Source organism: Synchiropus splendidus, chromosome 2 (genome assembly GCF_027744825.2).
Source record: "Synchiropus splendidus isolate RoL2022-P1 chromosome 2, RoL_Sspl_1.0, whole genome shotgun sequence".
Lineage (NCBI taxonomy): Eukaryota > Metazoa > Chordata > Actinopteri > Syngnathiformes > Callionymidae > Synchiropus > Synchiropus splendidus.
The window spans coordinates 37,213,686-37,232,415 of NC_071335.1; the positions used below are offsets into that span (position 1 = coordinate 37,213,686).

The 18,730-nt window shown below is 42.6% G+C and overlaps 1 protein-coding gene across 16 annotated transcripts in view; it reads right to left on the reverse strand.

The window, feature by feature from the left end:
- The window catches only part of LOC128753932 (slit homolog 2 protein-like), an 82,287-nt gene extending 74,273 nt beyond the window's left edge, over positions 1-8,014 (reverse strand). For all 16 annotated transcript variants that reach the window (XM_053856165.1, XM_053856166.1, XM_053856167.1 and 13 more), the window contains exons 1-3: positions 7,231-8,014; positions 6,061-6,132; positions 3,877-3,948 (exon numbers count right to left, since the gene is read on the reverse strand). In XM_053856165.1, the coding sequence (XP_053712140.1) occupies positions 3,877-3,948; positions 6,061-6,132; positions 7,231-7,439 (353 nt within the window). In that variant the 5' untranslated portion in view covers positions 7,440-8,014. The remainder of the gene's footprint in view (positions 1-3,876; positions 3,949-6,060; positions 6,133-7,230) is intronic.
- Positions 8,015-18,730: the final 10,716 nt, after the last annotated feature.

The following is an 18,730-nucleotide window of genomic DNA, read 5'->3' on the forward strand; positions in this document are numbered from 1 at the left end:
CTATAGCTTTAAATCCATAATAACGTGGTACATTAAAACAACACAACAATCAAAATTTCTTTATCAAAATAATTCATTTGTTTGTATGAGAGTGCCATATAGATATTTTTAAGAATTATTGAATACCATTATTGCCAAGACCTGTACTTAACGTGGCCTGCATTTAGACAGATAGATGTCCTTTATTTGGTGTGAAACAATTTCTAACAACATTACGTTTGTGTATAGTATTTAATAACTTAAATTATTATTATATATCCGTTCATCATTTCATTTTTTTCTCATTTTCAAACTTCCTTTCCTTTAATTGCTTTATTTATTGTTCCCCATTTTGTGTGTTTTATTTCTTCTATTGACAGTCAAGGTCTAGGTGACAGTTTGTGGGTGGGGAGCTATGGGAAGGTGCCCCCCCCACCTACACTCACACACACACACACTTTTTGCCCAGGTTAATTTTGTCCCCTGCACTCACAAATACTGCAAGCCACTGCAACCCTAGTTATTTTCTGTAATATAGAAAATGCCAATAATGCGCACAGGTCCTGTGTCCAGATGCTTTTATAGTAGCCTAATCTAACCGTTACAATAATCGCCCCCACCCACCTCTCAAACCAAAGTGACGCATTTGAGCTAGGGGTCAAACCAATTCTTTATGTCAAACAAGTAGTCTTCTACTATGTCTTCTTAAGGCACTTGAGAATATTTTTGTTCCCTCAAAAAAGTATGTCGGAAACATAAAGTTCTAAAATATATACTACAATAAGAAAACAACCTCAAAACAATTTTATGATTCTTCTCTCATAAAAATGGCTTAATGGCCACGAATGCCCTCTCTAATGTCCCTGTTTGGTAAATTATATTTCCCGCCCTCTATGACCTAGACTGATTTGCATAGCACAACTTCTCCCAAAGGCAGATGTCTGCCCAGCGACCAACTCGGTGCTCTTGCCCAAAGAAGAAGCAATGAAATAAGAAACTAGAAATGTAACATTTTAAAAGATGTAAATTATAAATGCAGTCAGGAAATAGAATTCTTGATCTTTTTTTTTTATTTCCCATTTTAGCCAAGCAGTCCAGCCAACCGGACCAGCAGCAGTGCTGAAGGAAAACAAATGACACCTTGTTTCATGGTTAAAAATAAAGCGTAAATAATCCCAGCCGTCTTTTCACATAACAGCAAGCTGCTTATGGATGGCAAAACTACAAAGAGCTACCGTATATTGACGGTATTGAGCAGAAGAATATACTCCATATACTTTTTAATTTTAGGATGCAGACAGTGATATTTTGAGCCAAATTTAGAACAAGGTGAATAAACGGTCAGTACTAGGAAAAGACTTGGGAGCAGGGAAAAGACAAAATAAAAGCATTTGTTTTAAAGCGCATAGGGAGGTATGTTCTTATCAGGAGTGATTAGGGATGAGTATATAGCTTTAGCTTATGCGCTTTTATGAGTAGAATAATTGAACAGTTCTTCAGCTACTTAACCTGAAATAAGTTACAAATGAGGCTGAAACCAACTCTCCTCTGAGCTGTTTTAGAATCTTGCCTTAACTAGCTTTGAGATCACGACAACACCCTCTCAGCAGTATGGATTGTTTACCCTCAAACAGAGTGAATAGTGGTCCCTGACGTTCAAACATGCAGTAGATTTTGTGGGTACAAAAGTCTCACGCACATGCAACTTGAGAAAAGGAAGTCACTGGGGAAAACTTAAGTATCTGCAGGACTATAGTCCATAACTGTTATTACATGCTGCAATACATATTGTCATATTGCCTAGTTGTTCCAGCAGAGTTAGATAATACAAATACATTCCACCTGCTATGATGAGTTAACTATTATTCACAGCTATGAGAATATCCTTTGACAGCAGGATCGCTCATTAACACAAGAATTATCGCCTGCCGCTGCTTTCTAAACGCCTCTGTTAAGATGTGTAATTACTTTCTAATTCATTCCTTTCTTTGTGTGTGCATGTTTCACCTTCAGCAGCCAGGACTCTGAATTGACGAGGTGTGATGAAAGAGGAGGGTGAGGAAGATAGGATCAGGGACTATTCAGGCAGAGGTATGTTTGACACTCCTCCCGCAGGTTAACAAGAGTGATCCGCATGAGAAGAATGGGAAAATTAGGAGAGGCAGAAATATCAAGATAAGGACCAGCGGAAACACATGCTTATGTAGGACATACATGTGCATGTGTTTGCGCAGGGTGTTTGGCCACCTTAACTCATCTTGCACGCCCCTGAGCTACTGCCCCACACCTGACCCCACCCGCCTAAACCCTGCAGGCCTATCACAAAAACGGACAAGAACGGGCGCTGCTCTCTACCCCCGTAGGAGGCAGTCAGTGTGGATCCATCAGCCGCGCTTAGGGCCCTTTCCTCTGGGCAGCGCTGCCCAGCAGGCCGCCACCAGCCCCCAAGAGGAGGGAGCCCTTTGAAATGAGCCCTCAGACTCCAAACTCTGGAGACTAGTCTTTGTTTGGCACCAAGGGGGGCAGTGGTGACCGACTCCATCTTTGTGTTAGTGAATATGTAGCGACAGAGATGGTGAATTACAGTTGAAAGAGCTCGCAACGGCAACAAAAGACAACAAGGTTGAGTCAGAAAGCTACTGGGCATCAAACTCTACTACTGCAGACTCTTGAGTGTATTTACAGATACACTGTGAGAAATGTCAGACACAGAACAACAAAGCATGATGCCTTGATTCTCACTCACGTCTACCTCAGATTGCAGATGTGACAAGACGGTTGAGGAAAGATAATAACTGTCTTGCATTAATGGTGCTATTTATCAGCTCATACTTCACTGTGTGTATGAGTAATAAACTCCTCTTACTACCCTTGTCTTTTGCAATCACGATCAGACTTCTTTTGTAATTTCCATGAAGATTTTGATGGCTGTTAAATTAAGAGCGTCTCCCTGTGCCTCCTCAGACATTCCAGTCTGTTGGCCCAAGCAGCACCCAAACTCTCTCATCTATGAACGACGCCTGCATCAAGTTTTATTGAGAGACAGGAGAGACATTTCTTCAGTCGGGGGTCCGAGTCCCCCCTGGCTCAGGCTTCTGTCTCGTCTCCCTCCTTCTGTGTTGTCCTCAAACTCGGAAAACTTAATTATGCCATCACTGCCTCGGGGTTCCGAACGCCAAATACCAGTGATTCCAGTCCAGCACCCCAACAACACCTGAAGTCACATGGTGACCAGTTACAGATGGGCGGGCGGCCGATCATCTCAGGGGCTCCAAGCTTTCAGCTTGATCAATAAAATGTTTAGCTAAGATAAATTTAATAATGTAATCAGAGCAGCCGCATGTTGCGAGGACCAACAAACACAAGGCTCTATCAGGCGCAGACATGAGGACAGCCTCACTTTTCATGAGATACAAAGAAGGGCCATGTGTTTTTCTAGCATCTGATGTGTTCAAGAACACTATGAGTGTACTGCATTTGTAATTATGTGATCATGTATTTCATCTAACTCACTCAGCCGGTAGAGCCCTCCCCTTAGCTTGAGAAGATAAGATAAGACTACTGTATCAGCAGCAAAGTGGATTGGACTGAATGCCACAACTTGTACTTCAGATATGAGTGATTCAAGGTAAGCCAATTTGGAGAGGGTGCAGTGGTGTGGGGGAGGGATGGCATATAGTCATATAGTACAAAACAGCAGATTTGTAATTCACATTTGCTGTGTTTATTCTGGTGTCCACAGTAGATCACTTCGTCTTCCAAATGAATATTATAGTACAAACCTAAATGACCAGTAATGTCATAAATTTGAGTTAATCCTCGCAATATTTCCTAAAAAAAATCAGTCGCCGCTTTAGACCCTTAGCCAAAGCGGCCTGGACAAATAGAGTTACTCACAGTCTTTCCAGCTCCTTCAAGTCCTGAAAGGCTCCTCTTTCAATTGTGGTGATTTTATTCTCCATGAGCTGTCTGAAAAACAAAACCAGTAAGGAATGAGGCAAGAAAACTACGCACAGGGAGGGAAACAGACAAACATTGTGGCCAAGATTAAAATGGCTGGAAGAGGTGACAGATATGTTGGGCGAAGAGTGACCTGAGTAAATGGATTGAAGTGGGAAAAGAGGAGGAAAGCCATGCAGAGGATAGGTGGCGCTGGGTGGGAGTATAAAGAATGGCAGATTAGGGGAGATGGAAAGTGATGGAGTGTCAAACGGCAAGAGGGAGAGAAGACAATCAGCAGAGGGTCGATAGAGTTCCAGAATTGACTTTAAAACTGGCCTATAAGTCGGACAGCCGCTCATCTATCATCCAATTTACTCGCCATATAGCTGTGACTACTCATTCACTTACACCAGCAAAACCAACCGCGTGCTGACCAAGCCACTACACACACACACACAGGCCTTATTCTTCGACCGTATGATAAACAGGATGCATGTGTATGCAAGAATTAAGGAACAGACTGGCAGACTGAAGCGCTAAATCTTCATTGATTTGTTTGAGCATGTGACTGCAGTCAAACAGACACACATCCACACACACAGCCAACACTGTGCACACACCGGAATCAACATGGATTGAGAACACAGACACACATGCGCGCGCACACACACAATTAAGGACATAATCTCTGGAGGAATTCCAACAATGTGTGTTCACTGCCATTCACTATTTTAGCAGCTAGGATTGCACCCACCCACACACAAACAAGAGGGCAGGTAAAGCCTTGTACCTTGAGGACAGGAGCTTTTTATCAACTACACATCAACATTTCAGCAGTTTTCACAGCAAAGGGTCCCATTTAAATGTTTCCCTCCTTATCAACACTCCTGAGTAAATAATGACTGTTCTGTTCGGTAAAAAAAATGGCACTTACACAGGACCCACAAGAGATGGGCCCACCCGTGAGAAAATGGGCAACTACGCAATATAGTTTGCTTAATTGAAGGGCCCGCTCTGCAGCATCTCAAATTGTTCTTTAAATTCCTTCAACAAGTTCTGCAAAGTAGGCTTTAAAAAATGTGGGATGCAACGTTGCTTCATTATTCAAGAAGGTACTTTCAACATGTAGTGACACAATCCTGTTGTCAGTTCAGGGGTACGGATGACCCTCAAAACCTTTCTAAAGCCACTGTAATATAAATCCTTTAGATTATAGACCTGTCTGTGAGTGGCGTTTAAGCTCCTAACTCGTGAAAGTATCCCTGTATCAGCTCAATATAAACCCTCTATGTGGGTCTCTCTGAGCTGTCATCACACGATGGAAATCATAAACTGCCCACCAATATATATAGTTTCTATTATCAATGGCCATCAGATACAACACACACCCATCAGTGGTGTATAAGTCTCACAAAGCACTGCGACAGGTGCAGCTAAAAAAAATCACCAGCAGTGCGTCAATACATTTTTTTTTGTTAACGTTAATTTAACGTTAAACCATTCAATTTAAGACTATTTTTATTTTTTTCCACCGCTGCGATTGAGTTTGTGACGTTATGTTTATAATGAAATAACACCATTCTAAACTCTTCATTTCTCCTCCTCATCATCCTGATAACTGAGGCTGTCTTCTTAGGAGACTCGCATTCTTTGTACCATGAGCCCAATACATATTAGTAATAGCGCATAAGTGCGATGGGATCAATGCATGATCCCGCTACAATAACGGACCAGTAATCTCAGTCTCAGCCGTGTTGTTGCTGGAGAACTTTTAACCTGGACCCGTCCCAGGTGAGAAACCTGTTCTTACTTGACTCTACTGCTTTCATTTCCTCCCGCCCTCCCTCCCTTCCAGCGGCATTCCTCTCCACAGTAGTGTAATGACAGCTATCTCTTTCCCATCACTTCCTCGCCAGCACGTTAATCACTCCAGCATATGGGCCCCGGGGCCCAGTGGTTAAAATAAGACCCTCCTGACACTTCCACTGGCAGATTAACAGGACAGCATTAACAGGTGCCAGTGCTCTTTTGTATCGGCACAAGACGCAGTGCAGCAGAGCCACGGAAGTCTGATGCCGGACACGTCTGGAGGACTCCGGAGTCTGGCCACTGAATTCTCTGACAAAATCAAATACTTACAACACTCGCAGATTCTTTAGTCCAGCAAAATCGGCCTTCGTGATTTTGGTCAGGTTGTTGGCGTTCAGATCCCTGGAGAAAAACACAAACATATTTAATCACGTGGTATCCTGAGACAGAACAACCTTTATTTAAAATATGAACGCTCCCTATTGGGTGAGCAAGGCAATCCCTACGACCTTACACTCCACTACATTGAGAAATAGGACCTCACACTGAGACATCTAAAAACTGTGAAAACCTAAAAAGATAGAATCGAGGAGGCGGATATGTGAATGATGGTGAACATTCAAGGCCAAGTTGCAAAATTTATGAACATTTATGGTAGAAGTTACGGGAGAGAGATGACTGTGTCAGTCCTGACCTAAGGGTCAGGATCAGGAGAACAAAGCAACAGACATAAGTGATCAGTTCTCTTAGAGAAATGTGGTGTTTTTATGAGCACAGCTCACAACCAGTCAGAATGGATCGGGGTTTTTTTAAGAACATCACCTGGTGTCCTTCTTTTGCACTAGTTCAACCAGCTTCCAGTCAAGTTTGAGAAAGCCACTTGATTCCTGTGGCTGAGACGGAATTTTTGGGGTTTTGTCTATACGTTTATTACTGGGCTGAACTTAGCTTCTTCTCTGACAATACTTTCATACATAACATTGTAAAAAAAAAAGGCCTGATAATATTGCCTGAAACACAACTGCATGAACAAAAAGTAGAATTCAGTTCATATCAGTGATGTATATCTGAAATATAAGTACTTAAATATATTCAAAAACATTGAATTGTTTAAGAACCAATAGGGCCCCATATGACACGGTCAGACCTGGATATGACTGCAGAGGGAACATGTGCCTCTCTCCTGAGCATATTTTATTTTGTAATGAAGCAGAATTTCACTAATACAAAGCGGCTTGTTTCACTTGAAGCCCACTTGTACAAATCCCTTTTTGATTAACTTGCTGGTCTCCAGATTGATGTGGTGCACAGAGGCAACAGTGCAAAGCCGCCAACACGACCACAGTGGCTGAACCCCTCACCATAAATGCACCTCCTCACACATCCAGCTGTTTACGTTCTTCATTATTAAAACACGGATTTTTCAAGTTTAAATGGAAGTGCGCTGAGTAATCCATCAAATGTGGGTGAGTCCACATCCCACATGTCTGCGATACTCACAGTCTCTCGGCGTTGCGGGGTATATTCCTTGGCACACTGCGCAGTCCTTGGCCGTGACAGTCCACTGTCGTCCCGATGCAGGAGCACTGCGCCGGGCAGGGCTGAGAAGCCGCGCCGCCGGACAGAACCAGAATCACAACCAGCACCAGCAGAAGTGTTGTAGAAGCCGGGGAGCGGCCGGGACCAGCAGGACTCGGAGCTCCCACCATCACTGCGGCAAGTGGGGGCCAAACACGACCCGGAGACTTGTAGCAGTAAGAACGAGGGTTCAGGATAAAATCCCGGAGTCCTGGCGTAGTTGCAGCGCTCGGGATGCCTGATAGCCCCGGGAATATCTTACACTCTTTAAGAAAAATGTTACATTTGTCAATGAATTGCGATGAAGGAACAGGGGTTCGTCCCCCGACAGGCGCTGAACCGGCTCTGCTGCGCTAGAGCGGCACAAACTTCCACATGTCCCCGATGTCCTGCGTCCGAATCCCCCGCGGAACCGGGGCTCGCCTCTCCGCACAGTAGCGCACCACTGCGGACCACTGTTCCGCTCCAGAGACGCACACACACACACCTCTGCACACTCCTCAAATGAACTCTCACATGCGGACGCTCCAGGTGAGACTTTTAAAATACACACCACGCGCCCGTGGGAGAAAGCATGTCCCTGCGAGAGAAGATGTCACGAAAGAAGAGCAGAAATCGACTCCGATCCCTTTCAAAAGTGGGATAAAACAGCGGTGTAAGAAGTGGGCAGGAGGAAAATCCCCGTGAAAGACAAGAGCGCAACACTAGTCTGATCCAAGAGCGCGTATGAGCGCAGAGGGAGAGGGAGAGAGTGAGGGAGGGAGCGATAGACGGGAGCAGTCTGACACACACACACACACAGGCGCGCGCACACGCGCACAAGCGACAGCAGCAAGTTGGTCAGTGAGACGGCGACAACGATTCAACCTCCAAAGGGGGGCTTTCTCTCCCGGCCACTGATGTTTAGTTAGAAGTGAGAACTCGCATGTAGGATTGCTACTCCTTATTAGCACCACGTCAGTGAAGAAGAGGTCACGTTTGTAGGTTTCAAAACATGCATCAGGCAGTGGTGAGGACTCCTTCAGAGTGGTGACCCGGAAGCCAAGGGTCACCGATGAGGTGGGCATGCCCCAGTTTTTGGAGTTAGATGAGTGGAAAAGTGCAGGTAACAGAGTCCCAGGCTGAGGGAGGCAAGTATGTTAGTTCCTGTGTGGTCGTCCTTCAAAGGAAGAAGGGAACTATAAACGTAACCCTCTTGGTAGTACAGGAGATGCCGACAACTGTTCACCTTGAACCGCAACTCAAACTCTCGCCAGAATCGTTGATCGTAGATTGCCAGAATTAGGCGGATCTTGCTATTGTAATCACCTCTGTAACCGCTGGTCAGGGGCTCAGCGTGCGCTGAAAGATGCGCTTCAGTCTAGATTTAGTTTGACAGTATTGATATACAATTCATGTTTTGATCATGTAGTTTAGATTTCACAATATCACTGTTTTAAAAGTAGTTTTTTAAATGATAGAAGACAAATTGATGATGTGATATAGTTAGATAACTTGTCATGCAATGTTTGCAATGTATCAGAGGAGTTTGAAATAAACATTCATTCATCCATTCATTTAGTTATTGTTGGCATATGTTGGCAATGTTTGCAGAAATCCTACCACTTGCAGTGAACATAAAAGTAGTATGGGGAATGTACCCTCAGATCTTTTACCATTATTCTTTTGAACCCCCAAAAATATATGTACACATTCTTTCCACTTTGGATATCTTCTTTTATGATGCTTTTATTCTATATTTGAATGCTTCTGTTCCGTCAGTAAAAACATTTTCTATTATTAAAATGTGTCATAAATAAAACATATTTCATTCAATATTCTCATGGCATTGACAGCTAAAAGAGCCTCTACTGTTGCAGTGCATTGCCTATGCGTGGTGGAAGGGGAGGCCAGTGTTAAATGTGAAACCATGCCATATCTAATTTCATAACTTGTGCCATGTGTGGCCCGTGGCCCTTGAGTTTGACACAAATTTGTTGACACACAGACTGACACAAATGTGTCAACTCCCCCACAAAAATACATGTAGAAGTATATTTAATTGCATTAAAATGTACGACACAAGAAACAAAAACCTAAATCCAAGTAAAGTGAAAAATTACACAAAATAAAATGTTTTTTTTGCAAGTGATATGATAACAAAAGGCAAAAAAATAATAAATTAAAAGTCATTATTCAGCCTAAACCGGACAAGACCAATGCAATGAAAGGTTACAACTTGCCTCACATCTGCTGTTTGACACTGTGACTCAAAAGCAGTTTGGACTCCTCATACTTCAGATATGTTATTCCCTTTATCATTCACCAGGAAGTACAAGATGATGCAACCCGCATAGTACGTGACTGGTAATGGTTTCTATGTGATCCATGTCCATCATGAGGAAACCTCCACAGACCATTCCAGTCCCTGTTTCAAAATCTAAACATAAAACTTGTGATCAGTGACACATTTATTCTTGGAAATGCTTGGGGAGGGGACTGACGGTGAATTTCTCCCCAGATAGAACACAAACAGCTGTGTGTGGTTCAGACGCTGATGTGCACTTTGCGCGTGATTTATAATTCTTTCCATATCTCTCCACAAACAAAGACACACTCCTGCTTCCTCACTACACAAACACACACATATGATCTACAGCCCAATACATGAGGGTTTTTTGGAGGAACTATTTCCCTGAGCAATTTAGAATTTTGAGTTAGTGGGAAGATAACAACTAAAATGTGCCTGGACAAGAGTTTGGAGATAGATACAAGCAAAAGAGGAAATGTAAAGCAGACAAGCGCTCGGGTGGGTTGGGAGTTGTCAGTTATTGATGTCAGCTTGAGTGAAGACAGGAAGAAGGTCGGAGTGAAGATGGAGAATGACCTGAGAGGCTGCAGCAGAGCAGAGCTGGAGGGGACACTGCTTGTTAAGACAAATCCTAACCTTGCTGCCCTTCACGGAAAAATACACAAGCAAACAAACCAGCAGTTGAAATCTGCTGACGGCGGAATATGGACAGTGACGGCTCTGCCACTGGTCAGCCATCAGAACCTATGACGTACAGCTCACCTCATCCTCTGCAGTCAATAATAGTTTCATAGTTTCCTAAGCAAAATAATAATGATAAAAAAAAAAAAAACCACAGAATGACATCCCCAACTATTTCACAGGTCTTTTGGATGGAATCTATAAGCATTTACCTCTTACGTGATTGGTTAAATGCCGAGTTAAGGTTATCATCATAACTTAACGTTTTCCATTTGAAATGAATATGTTAATATTTTCATGTATAGTAAAAATTAAATATTAATTTCATGGGTAGTTGATTTAGGGCTTGTCCACATGAAGCCTATGATTTCCCAAAATAAATATGGTGAACAGAAATGAAAACATCAGACAGATGATGAGGTTGAGTTGTTGTTACAGACACACTTGACTGTAGATCCACACAGATCTTTGAGAGTGTCACCGGGGAGTCGCGTTGGTTCCGAGAGGTAGGATTTATGACATTGTTATTTTCATTGAGTCGTACGGGCTGGTACCAGAGCGGGTGTGGATGCCACCTCTGAAGCAGAGCTCTGCACTTTGCTGAGATGAGCTAAGAAGCTACAGAAAACCCCGACTGAGAATGCTGATGGTAGGAAAGTCAGTTTCATGGTCTAATTTAGAATGGTGGCTCCGTATTAAATTAATGTAAGTCACAACTTAAATCAAACTTAGAGCCACTGTCAAGGCTCTGGAACTGCAGAGGTGGAAAAATATTTCCGACATCCCCTGCATGCTGTATTCTAATGGCTGGGCTATTATATTTTTGTTCAGTTTCGCACTCTTTTTTTTTTACTTTCATAACATCAATGTTAAAAATACCATTTTGAAAGTGTCAAGGATATAGTTTTGATAGTTGTTTTTTAAACAAACATGAAATAAACAAAAAAAAAAGATTGTGTGTGTCTAATGGTGCCACTCATTTTGTCGGGTGTCCGGAAAGCTTTTTCCCACCACTGCATCCATAAATTTGCTGTACAAAATATTCAGTTGGTTATGTCCAAAGATGCTGGCAGCGTTTGAGCCAGCCATGTCGATCAAGCTTTGCTCTCCTGTGCATCACGGTGTATTTTATGTGTGTACATGGAAATGACATTTAATTGACATTTTTTTGTATTTTGGAAATGAGTTTGGAAATTAATGCAATAAAAATAAAGGTAGGCTCCAGTACTGTAAGATAAATAAAGTTTTTCCAAAAGCACTTTAGTGCTTATCATAGTAATGAAAAATTGAACAATTTCTCAATCTTAACTGTCAATCCAACTGTTTCAATTAAATTTAGCCTGTTGTTAAGTTTGTATGATTAGATTTCCTCATTTCCTTCTGACCAACCAAGAAGGACAAGCTCCATTTCACTTGGCGATCAGTTATATCCTCTGACATTCAGACAACACAGTGATGAATTATCCCTCCAAAACTCTCAACAACGACAACACACACAACTGACAAGTGAAACCAGACACACCTTCCTCTAGCGACAAAGAAAGAGGTTCCTAACATACCAGAGAAAAAGTTCATGAGATCCTATTCACCCTGGTCGACTCCCATGGCTTTAGCAGTGGGGTGTGTGAGCGATGCACAACAGGCTGTGCGTCCCATCACAACAAAGGTACTCCACAGTGTCTGAGGCTAGTTGAATATGTTCAACAGCGGCAACTGGAAGCAAGTATTAAATGAAATATGAGATAAAAGGAGAGGTGTTTTCGGTCAGGTGTATTTTGGTGTGTCTGTATTTACAGTGTCTGGCTATAGATGTTGTGGGTCCGCTGCAGTGCAGCTGTGTAACCAGCCTCTGTGCAAACATTACTGGCTTGTGACGACGCGATGAGCAGGCAACACACATGACTCAGATATCAATGAGCTGAACCGTCCCTGGATCAGACGGTTGACAAACTTTACAAAGATGTAATTAAGCTTTCAGATTCACTCCAACTCCTGGTGAGATTGTTTGCTTGACTGCGTGAACTTGTGTACGTGTGTGTACAGTCAGATGAGCTTCGAGCAGCATGTGGCTTGGAAGCAGCTGTCCAGAAGCCAGGTGGCTGAACTGACCTCTGCACACAGACACACACACACATGCATCACCGTCGTTGTGAGGACCGCTCATTGCCATAACCCTTTCCCCAGCCTCCCCCCCTAAACCTAACCATCCAAAACAAATGGCTCATCTTAACCAGGACTCTCAACCAAACTTACATCCAATTCTAATGACCCAGTTATCATGAAGCTTCAAATTGAAGTTTGACCTCATGAGGTCCACCCAAATGTCTCCACACAGTCATATGGTCCTCACAAGGATAGCGTTTTGTCAAGAATTGGTCCTCCCCCTTCGTGCTCCCGCACCCCCCTGAGAGTTTTACTGCCAGGCTGTAAACCAAAGATAACACAAACATTTGAAAAATCAACCCACAGGAACGGGCGGCATTGACAACACAGTCAACACAATGAGTTGTTATTAGCATCTCTAAATCAAACAGTTTCAGTTTTTAAGCTTCTGATGAAAAATAAAAATAATAATGTAAAATAAAACAGACAACAAAAAACGCTCCGTGATCTTTAACCGCACTGTTTTTGATGAGCCATTTAAATCCTCGTGGAATCCTCTGAGAATGAAGTGATGTAGAGAGTGCCATCCCTGTATTACACTTCTCCTCCCTTTTATCCAGATGTTTTGCTGCCTCCACTCTGAACACTGGCAGGACATTTTGTCTCTGACTCCGGGGTGATGCACCGCTTCGTAGCACAAACGCAGCAAACGATGACCAGTCCTAAAGCATTTCTTCATGACAAGACGACAAGCCATCGACTCCAAGTTCAGCATGTTGTGCGTGGACAGCACAAACGCAGCAGCATCACACCTTACAACATGATTCTGTCGGGTGAAGAGTTCTTGTATCAGGCAAAGACCAAAGCTTGGACAACAAGTGCACAGGCTGGTAGGGACCTCCTTGGAATTCCCAGACAATAATTACAGCAGAAGCAAAAGCCTTGTTGGAAGAAGGTCCTTTAGTTCATTTTGAAGCAGGCATCCACCCAGACATGATAGTCGCGCATATTCCTCTAGTGGTGCAAGAATTCCGACTCGGCCTTCCTAATCCCTAACACAATTATCCCACAGTGTGTGTGTGTTTAAGCACAGATTCTCCGACTGTAGCTCTGCCATGGATGTGAACCAAAACAAAACCACCCATGTCCTAAAATAGCCTTAGAGAGTGGGACGAACCTGTGTGAAACCAATAGCAGGAGGTACGGTGCGAACAATGTTGCAATGTTGAGACAACAGATTAAACATCTGTTTGTACCAACATAGAGCTTTTGAAAGGGAAATAGAGAGAATCCCACATTTCCTCTGTCTCGCCAACATGAGTTAAGAAGTGTAGGTGACATAGCAAATACATATCTATTGCTTTCTTTTTTTCAATTTCATTCCACTGAACGATAAAGAGAAACGATAGTGTTTATTCCCTTGCTGGTATTTTCCAGTACACTGACAACATCATTAAGTAAGGCACACACAACTGCATTCACACACAACTACATTCACACACTTCACGCGCAAGCTGCACTTCTTTGAACTTGGATTGACAAAAATACGACAATGCCTTTTTTGGTATTTATTTTCTTTTGTAATTAACGCTTAAATACTTAAATACCTACTGGTAAGCCACTGTGTTTTGTCCACAAAATTCTCTCTCTCTCTCTCTCTCTATATATATAAATGTATATATATAAAGCAATAAAATTTCATTTACCTGTACGATCATAAATCACGCTGCGATTCAAACGCTGATGGCATCTTGAGACATCGCTGGACGTATCGTTGTAAACAAACACCGATGTGCTGTGTACTGAAGCGGAGGAAGTCGAGGACGAAGAGCAGTTTCATAAAAATCAAGGCTTTGTTTTTATTCTAAACACGTCGTCGATGAAGCAGTGACTCTGGCTATTGTGAGAGGATGAAGGCTCCAGAATACTGAACAGTGATATAAAAATCTGAAGCTCAAACAGAAGTGCATGTTGTCCTCTCTTCAGAAAGGTGGGAAACAGAGGGATTTACTCTTTGGCAGTACAAGTTTTTCATACCTTCTCTCCACTGTTTTGACAGGTTGGTACTATTGTGTGGACATTTGCAGTCGGTTTCAGAACCTGTTTGAGGGAACTGTCACGATGAAAGATTTCTGCAGAGCAAAAAGAAATGATCGCTGTGGAGTACAGATGACGCAGATGACTGCCACTTCCCGTGTTCTTCAGACTTGCTTCACCTATTTCTTATGATGCTCTTCATCTTTTGGTTAAAAGAACTGGCTTACATGCTCACAGGCACCAGTTGGACATCCAGCTGTCACGCAACAGTTTGTGATTTTCCCTCTGATACTGAAGCTGAAGAATTTTTTTGCATCATACAGTTACATCATTTTTACATGACATCGCAAAGGCAGTGTCTCGCTTAGTGTAACACTGTGCAGAGTTGGATTCACTTAGAAATTGTTTTACACCTCTTAAATGTTGGAGTTCAACAGATTCAACAATGTAGCTGATATATGAGCATTTCTTACTGCATATCTATGCACTATTCCAGAGGTGTGTCTGTGACGCTTTAAACAAACCTTTCTATTGTTTTTCTTGGTCGTTGTCAGACGTTCTCTGGTAAGTTTTTTTTGAGTGACAATCATGTTCGCTTTGTTAATATTTTTGTCAAATTCTTCAGCCCTCAACTCCATTATATCACCATTGTATCTGTCTGAGCGTGAAGCGTAGAGGATGTGAAACTTAATTTCAGTGGCAGCTGTCAAAAGGCGCTTAGAACTCAGACAACCCTGGGAGGTTGAGACGTTTCCCTATTTGAGGTTTATTTACGACCTTAACTATAACCCTGTAGAGCAGACCTGGGCAAAGTATGGCCTGGGGGCCAAATGTGGCCCTTCACTTGTATATATGTTGCCCTCATGAAGTCAGAGTGAAACTAAATGTTTCATTCCCATTTCTTATTAGTTATTACTATTTCTTTTTTAAGGTCTTTAGGACTTGCTCTTGCTGTCTCCCCATGCTCACCTTTCTTTTAGATGACACAACTTTAATGTAATTTAATGTAATAGACCTTTTTTAAATATATTGCCCCTTAAAATAAATGCCAAAATTAATATTATTTTTATTGCTTTACAATGAAAATCTTAAACTTACTTTAATTATGAAATCTATCTTAAATGCGTTTTCTTATAATAAAAAAGACATTCTACTTCTTATTAATTTCATCGGTCTTTTGGTATGATGGCCCCTCACAACAGTCCCAGTATATAATATGGGCCTCTGTGTAGAGTTGTCAATTTTGTGATCAGCATTTGCTCATATTTTTTGCCTCAGGGGGGTTTGGGTGGTTAAGGTTTGCCCTCTTGTGTGAATGACTTTGACACCCCTGTTATTAAAGCTGTGATCCACTTCGAAGGGTTCTATATATATATATATGATTCTACCCCAGCAGGGAGCAGACGTTAGGCACAAATGGACAGTGAGCCACACACACCTACAGACAATTTGGACTTATCCATCTACTGCTGTGTGTTTTGGAAACCAGAGCGCCTGGAGTAAACCCACACTTCAGGGCACCTGAACAACCCACCGTAAGTGACTCAAACATAAATAAAGGAACCAAGGCCTGTCAGGAGCATCAAAATCATTGTGAGCTCTTCAGATATATTCTCTTCTCTCCCAGAGACTTGACTAAATGCTCAGTGGATGGCATTGAAACAAACAATGCAAAAGAATGAAATGAAATGTCTGCACCAACACAGGTCCAGCTCCATTTCCACTAAGCTATTTTTTCCAGGATCAGTTAAAACAGTTGAGCTACAACAATTACAGCTCATATAACTGAGCTGTAATTGTTGTATTTACAAGCTGTCCGTCCATTTAAACAGTGTTAATGAGGAGAACTCTGCAGAACTGGGTCTTAAAATAAGTTTGTGAAGCGAAAAATCTACCTTTTCTCAAATATGAGTAACGTCAGGTCAGATGAATGTGTCTGAAATATAGAATAACTTAACATGATAGTGCAGGGTTTGACGTGGACTGCTCACGTTTCTTCTCGTCACCTACATATTTTTTCATTTTTTCTACAAACATCGTCAGAAACACGACAGCAGAACTCCACTAAATTCTTGAAAAAATGAAAGAGAAAAGTGGATTGGAAAAGAGGGAATCAACTAAGCATGACAAAAGTATGTAACATTTAAGAAAAGTAAATGGCAGAATGAGAAAGAAAAAAAATTGTTGGGTTCTTTCAAGTGAGGAGAGAAACGCAGGAGGGAGCGAACGGGGAGCGTTGTGGAGAGAGAAGTGTGGGAAAAATCAATACTCTCCTCGAGGTGACTGGAAAAGACAATCAGTCCTGTCTGCTCCTTGTCTGCCCTCGCTGTGAGTGTGTGTTAAACTCACGTGAACATGTGTGTGTTTCTGAGCTTATATCTGAAATACTTTCACACAATATATGTAAATACAGTAGCTGAACAATGCAGGAGCCCTGTGGTTACACGAGCATTTCCACTTTGACTTAAAAATACCTCATTGTTTGTTATATAAAGAACAAACCGCTGGGCTGCTCTCTTTCCTCCCTCAGACTCTGCGCGGGGTTTTTCAGCCTAGAGGGCAGCAACTTTCACCAACTCCGCTTAGCTCGTAGAACCATTGTTCAAATCAATGGGCTGAATTCAGCCTCAGCCCTGCGGCACCTGGACTGACTGAGGTGTGGACGGATCAATGGAATTCGAAGAGCGGAACGTGGATTAAAAGATCATCAATTGATCAGACTTCTGTGACCATTAATGAAGTTGCAGTAAAACAGGACTAACAAAGACACATGCAGCCATTAACACCAATGCTGAGTATAAAGCTTCAGTTTAATGAATGTTTTGGGTTTTTTTTATACCTTTGAACACAATACCACAATACCACCATCATTCTACGTTTAGCGATAGAGGTTGAGCTAAGGGTTGGCACTCCATTCATTCTACAGTGGTGCCTTGGTTCTCGACCACAATCCATTCCAGACAGCCGTTCGAGAAGCGATTTGTTTGAAATCTGATTTGATTTTTCCCATTACAATTAATGGGAAAAGAAATAATGTGTTCCAAGCCTTAAAATAGGCTTTTGTGGGAGTGAATGTAGAGTGTCTGCTGCGCTGTTCGTCTATGTGTGTGGCCGCTGCATGTGGGAGGGGTTGCTGAGTGAGTGACGTCTCTCCAGAAGTGAAGAGGTGCCCGGTGCGTGTCCAGCTCTGAATGTGCGCTTCTGTGCAGTTTGGCTGTGACAAAGTCATAAACCAAGTAACGCTCTGTCCCAGACTCACCTCATCCCTGTCCCAGCTCCAGCCGACAACAGGACATCAAATCCTGGAGTGCGCGCTCCAGCCGCGGAGGTGTGGAGAGCAATCACCTCCCCTGTGACACTCTACCACGGTCCAGTGCGGAGACAGGAAAGGTTTTATACCTCGATAAGAAGAAAAAAGAGTCAGTAAATGTAAAGTAGCTAACGGGACACGTCTGCATACAGAGGCTGCGTTATACACAAGAACAAAGTGCGTTGTGGGTCAGCTGATCGGTCCGTGCACGTTATGTTTTTTCCGGCTTTTTTCGGGGGCGTTCGAGTTCTGGATTTTCATTCGAAATCAGAAGCAAAGAAATCTCGACATTTTTGTTCGAACTCTGATTTGTTCGAAGTCCGGGACGTTCTAAAACCAAGGTACCACTGTACATTTAAGAACGTGTCAGTTGCTATTTCAATCCCATGAAACGGCCATGTGTCTTAGTCACTGTGGCTTTCAGTACCGTCTCTGAGGAGAAAGGCCACGATGTGCGATCCACACCTGAAGCTATATGGAAGTAAAACGTTTTTTATTTTCTCAACACATGCGCATGATGTGTGTGATACTCCATGCAGCCCAGCGCAACGCACGATCCACGCTGCCCCACATGGAACGCTTCAGTCCATTGAAACACCTATGCATAACATTGTACACTGAAGACTGCCTCTTTCATCAGTATAGGAGGCAAAAGTCCAGGCCATGGGATTGAGGATGGATTTCAAGAAGCAGCAAGGAGTTAAAGATCTGCTTGTTCTATCTTTGTTGATATGACTGAAGCAAATGTGTGTTTAGGGACTCTTGCCGTTAAATCACTTCAAATTAGCAACAAATCAGAGCAATTAATTCACAATTTGGTGAAGCATGTGAAGACCCCAACACACCAGAAGACTAGATTGATTTGTATGCGTGTGTTTGCGTGCGTTCAATTAGTAGCAGATGGTAAGAGGTGGTCTGCTGCCAAGTCGGTGATGTGACTACCAAAACCATCTCATACACACTTGCGTTAAACACATGCCTCAGTCTAAACATATTGACAG